This window comes from Sciurus vulgaris (genome assembly GCF_902686455.1).
Source record: "Sciurus vulgaris genome assembly, chromosome: 16".
In the NCBI taxonomy this organism is placed as follows: Eukaryota; Metazoa; Chordata; class Mammalia; order Rodentia; family Sciuridae; genus Sciurus; species Sciurus vulgaris.
In genome coordinates, this window is record NC_136477.1 from 61,793,925 (window position 1) to 61,810,799 (window position 16,875).

Here is a 16,875-nt window from a genome sequence, read left to right on the forward strand (position 1 = left end):
AAATTCACACAGCTTCCTTTCATTCCAGTTTATTCAACCAAGTGGCAGCTTCATGGGTAGGAAGAGCAAGTAAAGAAGTCCTAGTTTACCCCAAATTGGAGACAAGTCAAGGGCTGGAGATGTGTCAACGGTAGAGAACTTGCCGAGCATGAGTCCCGTCCCCAGCACCACCGGAAGAAAATAAGGCAAAACTTCCAGTTTTTCATTCTGCAAAACCCCAGAACAGCAAACAAGGCATTTTCCATGATCCTTAGGCTACATGAAGAAGATCATTCTTCCTCAGTGAGCACACCACCACCACAGGTTCTCCTGCCACCAGTATCAGCAAAGAAAACACCACGCCCCACCCCCTGGCTCAGAGTCCCCAGATGGCACTACTCACAGAAACAGAGACACCACGTGTGGGGAGGCAGCGCCCAGGGACGGTATGGCTGTCAACTCATTGTTATGGAGGTACCTGTAACAAAAGCAAGAGGGAATGGATCATGTGGAGCACTTAAGTTAGGAGTTTAGAAACACAAACATATGAGGCAAATCAAAACCACTGCTGAGCCGGGCGTGGTGGTGCATGTCTGTTATCCCAGCAGCTCGGGAGGCTGAGGTAGGAGGAACTCGGGTTCAAAGTCAGCCTCAGCAACCTAGTGAGGCCCTCGGCAACTCAGTGAGACCCTGTCTCTAGATAAAATATACAAAGGGCTGGGGATGTGACTCTGGTTAAGTACTCCTGGGTTCAATTCCACTACCAAAAAAAAATCAAAAAGCAATAAGAAACCCGCTGCTGAGCTCGCCACAGGAGGTGAAATTCTACTGTGGCATAAAAGAAAGAATTCATAAGTGAGTTTTAAAAGGGACAGAAGCCCTGTGAAGTTACAAAGTCTAACCATTCCTCACACCCCTAGTAAGAAATAAACACTAAGGAAAAAAGAAAAACAAAAACAAAACACTAAATAAACCAAGCCTCACACCCCTGGTAAGAAATAAACACTAAGAAATAAACAGTAACGACAAGCTTAGAAATCAAGACTAACAGACACCAAGTAGCGAGAATAGGCCCAGTCACAGGTTCAGGTCTCGTGTGGCCCCAAGTCCATCAATGAGAGTGTTCCTGGTGGGCTCAAGCTGTCAGGAAGGGATCTGGAGAGGAAAGACCGTCCCTGGTTGTTCAGTGCTCTGCCTGAACCACAGGGCAACATGCAGGAAAAGAGAGCTGGAGTCCACTGGCTCATTTGTGTGGGGTTCTGAGGTGCTAGTGACACATGGGACCAATTATTTCAACGCCTCCTCTATGAAATAACGAAGGGGCTGGACTCAGAGACACTCATCCATTTGAGGTTCCGGCTTCTTTGGACTCTGATGGAGTTTCTAAATGGTCTTCCAGGAAAACAAACATATACGCATGCTTTTTGCACACAGACGTTTTGAAAACCCTCTGCAGACAGGATGTGCTCTCCAAGCTCCCTTCCTGCTGGAACATTCTAAATCTCTATTTTCACAGTTGATATCTCTTAATGGAAGGGAAAGCCCACGGACAAAAACACAGTTTGCCTGGTCTGCCCCCAGAGGCTGTGCAATCTGGCCTCCTTACATGGACATGTATTTCCAAATCTGGGAAGAGAATCCAAAAATCAGACTTGCAATGTGAGCCCAAGAAACCTCAAGAAAGCCAAAGCATAGTGTCCAGGCATTCTGCCGGGTGACGGGCTAGAAAAGAAATTGTACTTGAGATGCAAAGTCAAGGGAATAAAACTGGGTTATCTTGCTCTCGATTTTTTAAGGGTGGTGCATCTTACATGGGGCACTATCTGAAGACAGGCCCCTGGCATGACAGCTGTATTCAGACAAGTATAGAATCAGCATTTGCCAGAACAGAATAATCTGGTTGTCTGCTATCTTGTACAGAAATGAATAGGAGAAGGGAAAAAAAAGGGAAGGAAAAAAGGCCTTGAATTATCCCATTTGCTTTCTTCAGTGCCAAAGCTGGTTAGGGATGAAGATTGGCAATTACTGGGCCATGGGGCACAGAATGCCTGTTTTAATAGCTTCATGACTGAAGCATCTGGCAGAGAGAAAGCAGATCTGTATCATGTGGCAAATCCTTTCTCCACTTAAAGAGCCCTTGTTTGTGTGTTGAAATAGGCAATTAATTACTTTAACAGTCTGTTATCTGACTGCACACCCCCCCCAACTGACAGATTCTGCTTCACCTTTTATCTCTTGCAACTCTGCTGTGATCCATTTCCTGCCGCAGTGCAGGGGTACTGAAAACCCTCCATCAGTCTGAATCGCAACCAGGAAAATTTCACAGTACCTGTGAAGGTCCTTATCATTAGAAGGCACCCTCAGGTTTCACCAGAGTAAGAAAAGCTGAGGTTGGAAGCCATCTACCACCAAGCTATCTCCTAGACACTAACTCTAAAACACAGAAGATGGAGGCAATAACTGGAGTCACAGGTAACTTTTCAAAGGCTTACTATCCACCAGACTCAGCTCTAAGAACTTTTCAGCATTAGGACTCGTCTTTCGGCCCTTAGGAGTGGGTCTCAAGAGCATTTCTATTGAAATAAGAGGTGTTAAATAATTTGAACAAAGTCACTAGCACAAAGTGGCGGTGTGCAGGGAATCTAGCCCCAAAGTCTAAGCTCTGAACCACTATCCTCTGTTTCATTATTATTATTATTTTCTCAAAGTTCAGGATTCCTGGGAATGAATCAGCGCTTAACCCCTGAGCCACATCCCCAGCCCTTTTTTATATTCTATTCAGAGGCAGGGTCTCACTGAGTTGCTCAGAGCCTCACTAAGTTGCTGAGGCTGCCTTGAACTCATGATCCTCGTAGCTCAGCCTCCTGAGCTGCTGGGATTATAGGTGTGTGCCTATAATCGTCCGTCTGGACTGTTTATTACAGCAAAAAACCCATTTGTATTATTAAAGGAATCATCACAACCACTCTGAGTTAGATACTAGGTACTACTGCTATTTCTTACATGACACTAAGTTCCCTAAGTCAATTTAAGTGACTGGCCTAGGGTCACACCACCAGGGGGACACAGCCAAGAGATGAACACAGTGTGACCACAAAGCAGAGAAGAACATCCGAGCTGACAGGCCAACAAGCACGGGAGGGGCCGGAAAGCTCCTAATCCCTTAGGTAACATCGAAGTTGTTTTTCCGCCTGATTTGAATTTGAACCTAAAACTGAGTATGTGAAACTCTGGCTGAAGTGCCTGGTCTCAGGCCAGACCTACTGTACAGACGACAGATTGCTCCACCCAATTTCACAGAAATAAATGAACAAGGAAAAAGGGGCGTGACAACATCTCCCATCTCGACAGAACCGCTAGACCTAGAGCATGCAGGGATGGTGGACCCGGGCCACCCATGAATGGGCTATTAATGGGGAGGAGTATCCCCAAGTCCACAGGCTGGGTCAGAAACAGCAGGCTCTCTCCAATCTCAAAAGGGCCGCCTGATGTACAAATGGGACAGCTGGAGCCCAGAGGAGAGGAACTGCATGCATGGATCTCTTGCTTCTGGACGGTTTCTACTTAAACTACCGCCGGTGCCATGGAAGTCGGCTTGCTCCACCAAGCACTGGCTCCCTCCGCGATCGCTCTGTCCCCTGCTGAAAGGAGAATGAGGCTGCAGAGGCCAAACTCAGCTCTGAGACTCTCAGAGTTTCTTGCCAGACTGAAATAGAGACTGGTCAAAAATAGCATGGCTGGGGCTTTGAGGGGAAAGGCGACTCGGGGTGTTTAGCAGTCTCCATGAAGTCAGAAACTGTGGGGATTAAGGAGGGTGTCTGAGGGGATCTTTTTACTATCCAGGGCTACGCGGTCTTCCACGCCTCACACCCTGTCCCCCAACCTACTTCCCTCCAGCCCCCATCCGATGCTGATTTCCATTGAAGGCCCTAAAAACCTTTCTGAAATATCTGGCTTCTATCAAACTTTTCCTGATGATTCAGGACCAAGAAGTGCCGCAGATGGATCAGACAATGAATCATGGCCCAACCCCAGAGCTGGAGGAGGTGTTAAGTTAGGTCAGTGGGGCTACACGGGTTGCCTGACCCCAGGCCAGAGCAGAACCCCAGGCAGGACCTCTCCTGCTCGATCCTTAAGGTCAGCCGGGACTTATGGGGTCCCCAGCTTTCTCCCCAAGCTCCCACTTACTTGGCTTGGTTAAAGGGAATGTTACATTTAAATGTTAAAAAGGACATTTCACAAATATATCATCATCATTTATTATCTTAATTCAGTTTGGCTTTTAACAAACAATATAAAAACCCACCCAAGGAATAATTATTTGGGGTTATAACATTTTTTTTAATTGCCATATTTATTTGTTGAATAACTGATAGAGGCACATAGTAAAAAATTCAAACCATCTCAAAAAAGAATACAAGGAGTATACAGTGAAAAATAAAGTTCCCTTATGCCTCAGTCTCCTGGCCTGCCTCCAAGGGGAACCTCCTGTTGCAGGCTGTGAGAGACGTGCATGTGTTTTTGTTTTACACAAATGCTTGTGTGTCGCGGGCTGTTCTGTACTGCCTTTTCCCCTCAGTAATATATCTTGAGGAGGTCCTCACAAGTCTTTCAGCCAGCTGCAGAGTAGTCCTCTGCCGGTACGAGTGGTCAAAGTGGACCATTTTATTTACTGATTTATTTCGCCAATTTGCTCTTGGTAGACAAGAGTGGTTGTTTCGACTGCTTCCAAGTAGAGAGGCAGACCCAAAGACTAACGATCAAGTCAGGCAGTGACTTGGAACTTTAGTTTCACTTCGTCTTCCCCTTATTTATTTAATTATTTTTGTGGTACTGAGGGCTGAACCCAGGGCCCCATGCACGCTAGGCAAATGCTTTACCACTGAGCCCCGGCCCCCGGCCTTTTGTTTTTATTTTATTTTGCGACAGGGACTTGCCAAGTTGCCTAGGATGGCCTTGAACTTGCCATCCTTCTGTCTCAGCCTCTGGAGCAGCTGGGATTACAGGTGTGCACCACCACATCAGCTTAGTTTGTTTCTTAAGAGGGAGAAAGTCATCAGTAGCAGGTAGGAACACAATTTTAAGAGTCAGGATTAATAATTGATGTTATGCTTTAGTTACTAGACAATAACATATAGAAAATAATTGCTTTAGCAAGACTTTATGACATATAATTTGTACACTGGATGATCAGATAGAATTGTTTTTGTATAATGATAAAGGATATTCAGCTCTTCCTTGCCATCTGTGGGGGTCAGCTTTAGGACCTTCACCCCCTGGAAAATACCAACATCTGCTCAAGCTCTTTACAGAAAAATGTTGCAGTATTTGTATGAAACCTATGCACATCCTCATGTATACTTCAAATCATTTCTAGGTTGCTCAGAAAATGTGATACATCTTAAAAGCTATGGAAATAGCCGTTACATTGTAATTTTAGGAAATGATAATAAGGAAAAAAGTCTGTATATCTAATTTTTTTCCTAATATTTTCAAACAGAGGTTGGCTGACTCCATGGCTACTAAACCCATGGACACGGGGAGGACAGGCTGTGGTCACTTTAATGAGTGCATACAATAATCAGAGTGAACATAGACCCAGTGCCGGGCTCTGTCTCAAACCCGAATGTCAAGCCAACCCTTTCAGGAAAGTGGGAATGATAATCCCACCTCAAAAGAAGAAAATGAGACACAGTTACAGAGAGGAGTGGCAGAGCAGAGATTTTTAGGAGAAGATTATACACCTTGCACTTTTTTGGTTGTTATTTTGGTTTGGGGTTTTTTGTTTGTTTGTTTCTGGTACCAGGGAGTGAACTCAGGGGCGCTTCACCACTGAGCCACATCCCCAGCCCTTTTCATATTTTATTTAGAGACAGGGTCTCACTGAGTTGCTCAGGGCCTTGCTAAGTTGCTGAGCTGGCTTTGAACCCACAATCCTCCTGCCTCATCCTCCTGAGCCACTGGGATTATAGGCGTGCTTTCTTGTGCTTTTAAATCAGGCGGATCTCATTCTCAACCCAAGCAAATGATCCTCGGCATGCCCCCCTTAACCCTGCTGTGCCTTTGTTCCCCCTTTCAACAAAGGAAGATAATACAAGTGCCAGCCTAATTGGGTCTGTGGTTACAGCTGAAATAATGAAACCTAAGAGTTTAGGATACAGACCGACACGGGGGCAATGCTGAGTAGGTGGTAGTGATTCACAGCCAAAAATAGTGCCTCAAAGCAACCCCCTCCCCAGGTCACCTCCCCTTGAACGCACAACCATCACAAGCTTCCCTCACGCACACACGTGCATGTGCACGCACATGGGAGGGGGCACAGGGAGCCATAGATACCCAACAGCAGGCACAGGCTAGGCTTCCTCGTTCCCTCAGAACATTTCAGGTCCGTGGCCCTGGCCGAGCACCGGGGCATCGGCAGCAAGCCCTGGCGGGCCAGGCAGCAGTAACGTGATCCCAGCCGCTTTCACACAGGACTGTATAAATAGCCTTCCTATTATAGAAGGGCCTCAGCATCCAGCACCCCGGCGGAGGCCCTCCCTGGTGGGCCCTCGGGGCTGTGGGCAGTGCGGGCTGTGTGGCTTGGAAGCAGCTGCCTAAGTGCCTGCATGTCTGCTCCAGGAGCCTCCAAATGGCTCGCTCGCCTTCTCCCTCCAACCAGCCCACAATGGTGTGTGGTTCCAGGGCCTCCAAAACCAAACCACTGCTGAGCCAGGCCCTGCTCCTTTGCCAGCCTGTGGCTCCGAGACTCTGCAGGGTCTGGGGGAACTGGCTGCCCCTGGCACACGCTCACCCCTGACAGCGCTTTCACTCTCCAGGAGGATCAGAATTCCCTTGGGGAAGCCCCCAGGCTTTCAGTGAGAAGTTCCACTGCTCAGGCACCATGAATCTGTCTCTCCCAGGGACACCAGGGAGAGAAGCAGTCACGCTGGGGTCGGTCTCCAAGGAGGGGTCTCTACACTGATACCCTCAGCCCAGGGCTGCACGGTTCCAGGGGTAGCAAAAGAGAAGAGCAGTGACACTCAGCGAGACTCGGCCAGGGCCAGGGCCATGCGTCATCCGCAATTGATGACCACAGTTAACACTGATGGCGCGTCACTATGGCGATGTCACAGAGGAGGGAAGGGAAACACCGGGGAGCATTTGCCTGTCCAGGGACACACACTCAAAAGCAGAGCCCAAACGGCCAGAACCAGAACTCGGATCTCAGGTCCAACTCTGCTTGCCGCCAAAATGAGGGTTTTCTCCACTTCACCATACTGTGTCTGTAGGACACGGCCTCTGCTTTACAGTGCCCATCCAGGAAGGGAGCCCCCTGGGCTGCAGCTCGGAATAGACGGAAACTAGAGGCTGGCGGTCAAGAGAGGAAAACCCAATGAAAATCGAAAGCCTGTCTGAGCAAGGAACAAGAATGAGGGAGCTAGTAAGAACAACGGGAAATGCTCTCTGAAGCAGCTACCACGTCCCCAGTTGATGGGACAAACATCATGCTAAAATAATATATTTTTTTAAATATCAAAATGGCAGTGGCTCAGGAGGCTGAGGCAGGAGGATTGCCAGTTCAAAGCCAGCCTCCGCAACTTAGTGAGGCCCTAAGCAACTCAGTGAGACCCTGTCTCTAAATAAAATACAAGAAAGGGCTGGGGATGTGGCTCAGTGGTTAAGCACCCCTGGGTTCAATCCCCAGTACCAAAAAGAAAAAGAAAAAAAAAAAAAAAAATCAAAATGCATGCAAAGCAAAATAGCAGAAGTTTAAATCAAGAAAGGATTGGCAATAACGCTATGGTCAAGCCGTGCTGGGGCCTCAGGAAAAAGAAAATGATTGGTATAACTGATTCTGCCTCAGTTCAAGGGTTTTATATTTTTTGTAGATATTTGGGGGAAGGGGCATGAATTCTGATTTTTTAAGTACAGCATCAAAATAGATAATCCCTCGATTGCTGAGTTTGGGGAGCCCAGGAAATTTCTGTGCCACAGCCAAGTGCCCCACTTGCCTCTCCTGAGCCCCGTCCCCATTTGCACGTCTTGTCCTGTAGCCCCAGCACCCAGGCAGAGCCTGGCTTAGACAAGGCACTCACAGAAGTGTTAAGGGGAAGCCTGGATGATGCCAGGGGAGATGTCCCAATTCTAACTCTGCCCAACTCTAAAAAGAAACCACAAGGCTCTGGGGCTGACATTGAATTTGAATATATTCTAACTACAAGCATCTAAGACAGCCTGGATCAAGAGAAAGCAGGGGGTGGTGAACCCAACTGGCTCCTGAGAGACGGGGCTCATCATCTCGGGTGAGAAGGATGGGTTAAACTGTGTCCCCTCCCCCAAATTCATATGTTGAAGCTCTAACCAGTACCTCAGGGTGTGACTGGATTTGAGACAAGACCTCTAAAAGAGCTCCTTAAGGTTAAGATGGTCCCTAAGTCAATATGACTGGTATCTTTATAAGAAGAGGGAATTGTGGCTCCCAAAGAGATGCCAGGGATTCATGCACACACAGGGAAAGGCCAGGTGAGGACACAGCAAGAGGCAGCCACCTCCCAGCCAAGGAGAAATGCCTCCAGAGAAACCAATCCTGCCGACACTTTGATCTGAAGACTTTGAGACTCCAGAACCGTGAGAAATAAATATCTACTGTTGAAGCCACCCTGCCTCTGCTATTTTGTTACTGAGACCCTGGCAAACTCATACAGTGACCCCCTTCGAACTTCTTCTCCCTGGTCCCTGGCTTATTGATCTTATGGGAACTCAGGGTCCTGGACAAAGATTTTGCAAGGCCCCTCTGACTCTGATGTTCCTTTAACTTTGGAAATATAAACCTTTTTTTTTTTTTAAAGAGGCATGGAAATCATAAATGCTAATTTGGATAATCTGGAGATAGGAATGAGGCATGCAGACACTTTATAAATTGTACCAGCTGATCATATTACATTTTATTCAGATAAATTATCAATAAAGAAGTCAAAGAGTAACAGAACCAAGAGCCGGGCATGGAGGCCCACGCCTGTACTCCCAGGGGCTTGGGAGGCTGAGGCAGGAGGATCATGAGTTCAAAGGCAGCCTCAGTAACTTAGTAAGGCCCTGAGTAACTCAGTGAGACCCTGTCTCTAAATAAAATATAAAAAAAGATATGGTTTAGTAGTTGAGTGCTCCTGGGTTCAATCCCCAGTACCAAAAAAAAAAAAAAGAAAAAGAAAAAAAAAAGTAATAAAACTTTCATCAGTTACTTATAGCAAAAATGTGTTTAAAAAAAATATTTACCTAATAATCGCTAATAAAAATTTCCAATGAAGAAGCACTAGGTGTACAGTCATTGTACACACAGGTTAAAATAGGACACTGAACATTTTGATTTTATATGAAAAAGCATTTTTTAAATGTAAGGATGACACTTGCTTAGACAGCTATAAAACCGTAAGACACAGCTTGATCCTAAAATGGTACAGGTATATGTCTTCTAGTAGGTGTTCACAATGGCCACGCCTGGATGATAACACTGGTGATCCTCATCTGACTTTGAACATTTCTGTAGCTAACTTTTCTACAACATATGTGCATCCCATGAGAACTTCTGCAAAGTCCCCATGGAGCTGAAACTCCTGACAATCCTAACAGAATTCTTCACATAAGAACGAAGAAAAGCTGGGCTGGGGTTGTGGCTCAGTGGCAGAGCACTTGCCTAGCACTGGGTTCAATCCTAAGCACCACATAAAAATAAATAAATAAAATAAAGGTACTACAACTATAAAGAAAAAAAAAATTAAAAAGAAGAAGAAAAGATTAAGGCATGCATTAAAGGATGCTGCCAGAGGAAGCAAGCCCAGTGCCCCAAAGGCAGGAAGGCCCAGCTCTGCTGCAGGGGGAGGGAAGGTAGCCTCTGTTGCCTGTTGTCCTATACCTGATCCCTGCTTCACAGAAGAGTGGGCTACATGGTGTGCCCCTGCTGAGCAACTGTGAGAGCCCAGGTCTGTCCCCCATGTAGTCCACGAGGCTTCCCACAGGGCTGGGGACCCTCCTATATGCCCACCTGGCAGCCATGGTTTCCAATAAGTCTGTGTCTCCTGGATTGTATAAACACACTTTTCACAGACTGCCCAGGGCTGCAATAAGGGGAGCTATGTAAGTACAGCGAGCCCCCTTATCCATGCAGGACGTGTTTCAAAACCCCCAGGGGATGCCTGAAACTACACAGAATACTCAAACCTATGTTATGGTTTGGATATGAGGTGTCCCCTGCAAAGCTCCTGTGTCAATGCGGAAATATTTACAGGTGAAATGATTGGATTATTTAGAGAGCTGTCACCTAATCAGTCTATCCTAATCTGAATGGACTGACTGGGGGTGGTCATGGTGGGCAGGTGGGGCACGGCTGGAGGAGATGGGTCAGTAGTGGTGTACCCTGGAAGGGTGCATCTTCCCTGTGGCCCCTCACCCCTCTTTCTGCTTCCCGGCTGTCATGTCCTGGGCAGCTTCCACCATGATGTTCTGCCTCACTTGGGCCCAGAGCAATGCAGTTGGCCCACCATGGACTAAACCTCTGAAGCTGGGAGCCAAGTAAACTTTCCCTCCTCTAAGTCATTTCTGCCAGGTTTGGTCACAGCAATACAAACCTGACTAACACACCCTATAGATACTATGGGTTTTTTCCCAGACATGGGAGAAGTTTAACTCATAAATCAGGCACAGTAGCTGGGTGTGGTGGTGCCCGCCTGTAATTCCAGCAGCTCAAAAGGCTGAGGCAGGAGGATTGTGAGTTCCAAGTCAGCCTCAGCAACTTAGCAAGGTCGTAAGCAACTCAGTGAGACCCTGTTTCTAAATAAGATGTGGCTTAATGGTTGAGTGCCCCTAGCTTCAATCCCCAGGACCAAATTAAAAAATATAAATATGTAAATCAGGCATAGGAAAAGATTAACAGCAATACCTAATCATAAAATAGAACAATTATGACAAGATGCTATGATAAAATTTATATGAATGTGATCTCTGTCTCCCTCAATATCTTCTTGGGCGTATCTGAATTGCCAGCATCATTAGTCTTGAGCTTTGGGGCCATTATTAGGTAAATAAGTTACTCCAACTCGAGTACATGACAGTCAACCTGGAAAGTGAGATGACTACTAAATGGCAAATGGGCAGGTAGGATGGATATACAGTGTGGATACAATGGAAAAAGGGGTGCCTCATGACCCGTGCAGAAGAGCACAAGATGTCATCATGACGACTCATAGTAAGGTCAAGTTCGACTCCATGAATTGTTTATTTCTAAAATTTCCCATTTAACATTTTCACACTGTGTTGACCGTAGGCAATTGAAACTATAGACAAGGCAGGACAACTGCAGTGTCACTTGTCACTAATAGCATAATGATGCAAATCCTCCTCCCCAGGAGCTTCTTGGAGAAAGAATGCAGCCAAATGAAAGGATTTCCCCCCAGATCTCTCCACCCCTCCACCAGCTGGAGGCTTAGGGAAAGCACTCACACTTCCTGTAGATTCGTCAAATCCTCAAAGCCAGCAGGGTCAATCTCAGAGAGTTTGTTGTAACTCAGGTTTCTGGTAAAGAGAGGAAAAGAAATCAATCAACACTTGGCATTGTACCTAAAATTGAAGAATTTTATCCTCCTCCACCTAATCCCTCCCCGCTCCAAAAATCCAAGCCCTCTCCCTCGTCATTTCTGTTGTGTCGGGCATCACTGATTTCAAGTAATATTATTGCTACTGAGATTTACAAATATACCTCTCCTGCCCACTTGCACCCATAAACACAGCGCAAAAAGCCCAGCAGTGAAAATGCCAATCACCCAAGACAGCGGATTCACGCAGTATCATTTTATCACCTAGCAACTTGTAAAGAAAAGTCCAAAGCAAGCCAGACCTCCAGCTACGTTAAGGTGTCCTGGTCCAAATACTTTACACCAAATACTTAGGAAAGCTCAGGGCTACTCTTTCGTTGGTGGTGGTCTTTTTAGTTCTACATGACAGTAGATGCATTCTGACACATCCTACATACATGGAGTGTGACTTCCCATTCGTGTGGCTGGACATGGTGTGGAGTCTCCCTGGTCGTGTGTTCACATATGAACATGGGAAAGTGACGTCCCCTTCATTCCACTGTCTTTCCTACTCCCATCCCCCGCTTCCCTTCATTCCCCTTGAACTTCTATTCTCTCCTTGCCCCTTATTGTGTGTGAGCATCCACATATCAGAGAGAACATTCGGCCTTTGGATTTGGGGGGATTGGCTTATTTCATCTAGCAGGACAGTCTCCAGTTCCATCCATTTCCTGGCATATCAAGTCTATCCTTGATGGCATTTTTTACTAGTGTTTGACTAAAGCATCAACACCAAACAGTAGTGAAGAAATGGAGAGAAGGGGGTACAGGCCTTTTATTGTCTAAGCCAGCTTCTCAGTCAGGGATGATTTTGCAGCCCCCACCCCACCCGACAGCTGGCCATGTCTAGAGACATTTTTGGCAGTAAAGACAGAGGGGAAAGGGTGGTCCTGGTGTCTGGTGGGGAAAGGCCACGGATGCTATTCAATACCCTACTATGCACAGGCACTGTCCCACAACAGAAATATCCAGCCCTACATGTCAATACTACCCAGAGACTTAGAAACCCTGGTCTCAACAAGAATTTAGGACTCAAAATGGCTCAGATGCAAAGTTGAAGTTCAAGTGGCTGTTTAGAAAAAGAACACTAGGAGACTCAGAATTACAGGCTATTTATAAGCACAGTATTCCCATGCTATGACATCACACAGGAGAAACTCCTGCTGGTGTTCACCACAGGCAGGGGAAGTCTGCAGGAGCGCCTTCTCAGGGGAGGCCACCTGTCTCACCTGCTCAGAATCACACCCTTTGCCCACTCACCCCAGCTATAATCTTCAAGGCAAAGAACGAGTCGGGCAGTGTTCAGCTGAGCTTCTCTGACCACAGCCTCCACCCAGACCAGCTTCATCTTTAGAGACCAGAAGCCACAAGACACAATCCCGATGAACCCCAGCTTCTCACTTTGCACTCCCTGCCGCCAAAGTCCACCCGGCCCGCGAAGGCCAAGGAGGCCAACATATTTCACCCTGGTTATTGATTTCACTGACATTACTGCCAATTAGCAGCACCAGTAATCACGAGTGTAAAGTCTGCCTCTGAAAATGTCGCGTAAGTGGCAACTATCATTAAAGGTTACCCCAGAGACACTTCGATCAATACTAACCTAGAGCTGAGAACGATTTCACCGTGATCTCGAAGACATTCATCTAAATGAAAGTCAAGTTGCACTTGAAACTAATGGTACATCTGTGTTCCTGGCCAGCCTGAATGAAAAGCCACTTGACCAGGGGTTGGGCTGCCGTGAAGACTGAAGGTGGTCACTTTTAAAAATATTTTTAGTTGTAGATGGACATAACACCTTTATTTTATTGATTTGTGCTGAGGATCCAATGCAGTGCCCCATGTTGTGCTAGGTGAGCGCTAGCACGCCTCTGAGCCCCAGCCCCAGCCCCAGCCCAGGTGGTGACCTTTAAAGCCACATATTGAAGTCAAGTGCGAGCTTGGCAGTGCTCGGGGGTATTTATCAATGGGTACGTTGAAACCAACAGGTTAGACCTGGGAAAGAAAATCCAGAATCTGAGGTTTCAGAAACCATGAAGGCAGGAGATGCAAAGAGCGGTTGCTTCATGCCGTTGGTGTGAAGCCAGGGCACCAGCCCACCTAAGGGGACACGTTTGCTGCTCAGCTTCAGAAATGAGAGCCGGGGTACACCAATCTTCTCCATTTGCCAGAGAGGCTCAACATCTGAGTTTTGATGGGGAATTTTTTTCAATGCTTAAACAAAACAAAACAAAAAAGGCAGAAAAGTAACCCAGGATGGGCCAAGCCAAACCTGTCTGCCAGCCAGCCGCATCTGGCCAGAGAACTGCCAGGTTTTGCTTTGATCTGGGCTACTGACTCTTGAGGCTGTTAGTTCTGGCTTGTTTCTGGCTCCCTGTGGGGTCAGGGGTAGAGCTGGGGCTGTTCCACCACCCACTAATGCCTCTGTTTGAAATCCCTCTTTCCCAGCCATGCAAGTGTCTACCTACATCCTTCAGCTGCTTAGAATCAAACCAACCACAGCCACAAAACCCTCTCTGATTTGGACTTTGCCTTCAAGAGCGGACAACGTCTCCCTAAAGTTCAGAAGGGCCACAAACACTGTTTCTTGGATTTGGCTACCTGAGAAGAGGGTCTTCCCTAAACTACGATTATCCAGAGGCCAAGTAGAATATCAGGGCTTAATAGTGAGATGCCAAGGCAGAGTGCCTTGACTTACTGTGCTTAATACAATGCCTTCAAGGTTCATCCACGCTGGGTTGAGTAGTGCACGCTTGTAATCGCAGTGGCTCCGGAGGCTGAGGCAGGAGGATCTCGAGTTCAAAGCCAGCCTCAGCAATGTAGCAAGACCCTGTCCCCTAAAAAAATCTAAACGGGGCTGGATAGGGGGAGTGTTGTTCAGTGGTTAGGTGCCCCTGGGATCAATTTACCAGTACCAAAAAAAAAAGGGGGGGGCAACCAGCCACACTGTCACCCCAGCCACACTGTCACCCATGTCAGTTTCGTTTCTTTTTAAGGCTCAATAGTCTTCCTTTGTATGGATGTCCCACACGTTGTGTATTGAATCATCGGGTGACAGACATTGGGTTGCTTCTCCCTTTGGCTACTGCTATGCACACTGGTGTGTTTTCTTCAAAATATTTTTAAAAGTTTTTTAATGCCATTTTTTTTTTTCTTTTTTAACCCTCTGACTGATGTGCTTACTGTCAACACTCATTTCTCATCGATTAAGGACATAGACAGGCACGCTGCACAAAGGGGTGCGAGGTCTCAACCAGACCTGGAGAACAAGCAGGGGGCTCACCGGTGGAAACCTCTGCCTCGCTTCCAGGTGGCAGCTGACATGACACACAACTAAAGCATCTCACTTATTTCTAGGAACACGGCCGCCCCTTCCCCAGCCTGACATCTGAATGGGTCTTCAGTTGAAGGTTTCAGATTCTCCTGTCAAAACAATTCATCTGTCAGCAGGACAGATGCTGTCCAAGGCATGCCTGCACCTTTCGGCAAGGAGAGCAGCGCTGGAGAGGAAAGAAACCCCGGGGGGTCTGGCTCCTGCCAATTGCAGCGTTTGTTAAACATTTTGTCAACCACTGTCATGACACAAATTTTCCCTGTTCTTTGCACAAAGGGCGTGCAGATCTTTGAACAATCGAGCCCAAGCCCAGCCATAGATGTTCTTTCAGCTAATCTGCTGAAAGATGACCGTACAGCCCATCATTTGCAGCACACAAGAGGCACCTCTGCAGAGAACGGCTCAGGCTTCACCCAGGCATGTCAGAAAAGCAAACTCTGTAACCGGGCAGGACAACAGGGTGCTCACCACGTAAGACCCCCACCCGAGCCCACAGAATCTCAAGAGCTGAAGTCTTTCCATAGCTGAGAAATCCCATCACTCGCTAAACCTGGCCAACTGGCCATGTGGCTATTTTTAAACCACCTAACAGTACATAAAATTATGAAGTCAGAGCCGGGCAAGATGGCACACTCCTGTAATCCCAGTGGCTTGGGAGGCTGAGGCAGGAGGATGGTGAGTTCAAAGTCAGCCTCAGTAACTTAGTGAGGCCCTAAGCAAGTCAGCAAGACCCTGTCTCTAAATAAGATATAAAACAGGCTGGGGATGTGGCTCAGTGGCTAAGCACCCCTGGATTCAATTCCCAGTACCAACAACAACAACAAAATATATATACATGAATTTAGTTCCTTGGTCACACTAACTAGCCATATTTCTTTTTTTAAATATTTTTTCAGTTGTCAATGGACCTTTTATTTATTTATTTATTTTTACATGGTGCTGAGGATTGAACCCAGGGCCTCGCACATGCCAGGCAAGTACTCTACCACTGAGCTACAGCTCCTGTCCTCACTAGCCGTATGTCAACGGTTCAATAGCTGTGTGACCTCACCGCTCGGTGCAGACAGGGTTCCATGATCACTGTCTGTCCAGCTGTGCTGGATCTAAATCATAATCAATGAGCACTTCTAAACCAGGGGATAACCAACACACGTTTCAAGTAAGGGCTGGGGTTGTGGCTCAGTGACAGGGCGCCTGCCTTGCATGTGTGGGACACTGGGTTCGATCCTCAGCACCACATTAAAAATAAATAAATAAAGGTATTGTGTCCATCTACAACTAAAAAAAAAAAAAAATTTTTTTTTTTTTAAATAAAAAGTTTCAAGTAAAACAGCACCTACAGAAGAAACTTGGATTTAAAAAATAAATCTCAGGGGCAGGAGGGTGTGGTTCCATGGTAGAGTGCTTGCCAGGCAAGCAAGAGGCCCTGGGTTTGACTCCTAGCACCACAGAGAAAGATGATGAAGGGGAGGGTGAGAGGACGGTGGTGGAGGAGGAGGAGGAGGAGGAGGAGGAGGAGGAGGAGGAGAAGGAGGAGGAGGAGGAGTAGGGTGGGAAAGGAGGAGGAGGAGGAGGGAAAGGAAGAGAAAGGCGGAGGAGGAGTGGGAAGGAACATCAGGAGGTGGATGGGGGAGGGGAGGAGAAAAGGATGCAGGGAAGGGGAGGAGGGGGAAAAGAGGAGAAAGGAGGAGGTAGGGCGGAGGAGGAGAGAAGGAGGAGGAGGAGGAAGAAGAGGGAGGAACAGGAGAAGGGAGGAGGCCTGGGGTGCAGCTGAGTAGCAGAGCACTTGCCCAGCATGCATACGGCCCTAGGTTCAAGCTGCATCACTGCTAAAAATAATAATTATAATAATAAATCTCCGTTTCCTAATAATTCAAGCGATTTGTTGAAAAGTGGTGAAATACGGTGGTGGGGCTGTGTACTGATACAAGTCCTTTAAGCACCCAGAAGACCATC

The 16,875-nt window shown here is 47.0% G+C and overlaps 1 protein-coding gene across 1 annotated transcript in view; it reads right to left on the reverse strand.

Annotated features, from left to right (window-relative positions):
* Positions 1-16,875, reverse strand: part of LRIG1 (leucine rich repeats and immunoglobulin like domains 1) — a 129,866-nt gene that overhangs the window by 74,871 nt on the left and 38,120 nt on the right. The window contains exons 2-3 of the mRNA XM_079114384.1: positions 11,455-11,526; positions 383-457 (exon numbers count right to left, since the gene is read on the reverse strand). Coding sequence (XP_078970510.1) covers positions 383-457; positions 11,455-11,526 — 147 coding nt within the window. The remainder of the gene's footprint in view (positions 1-382; positions 458-11,454; positions 11,527-16,875) is intronic.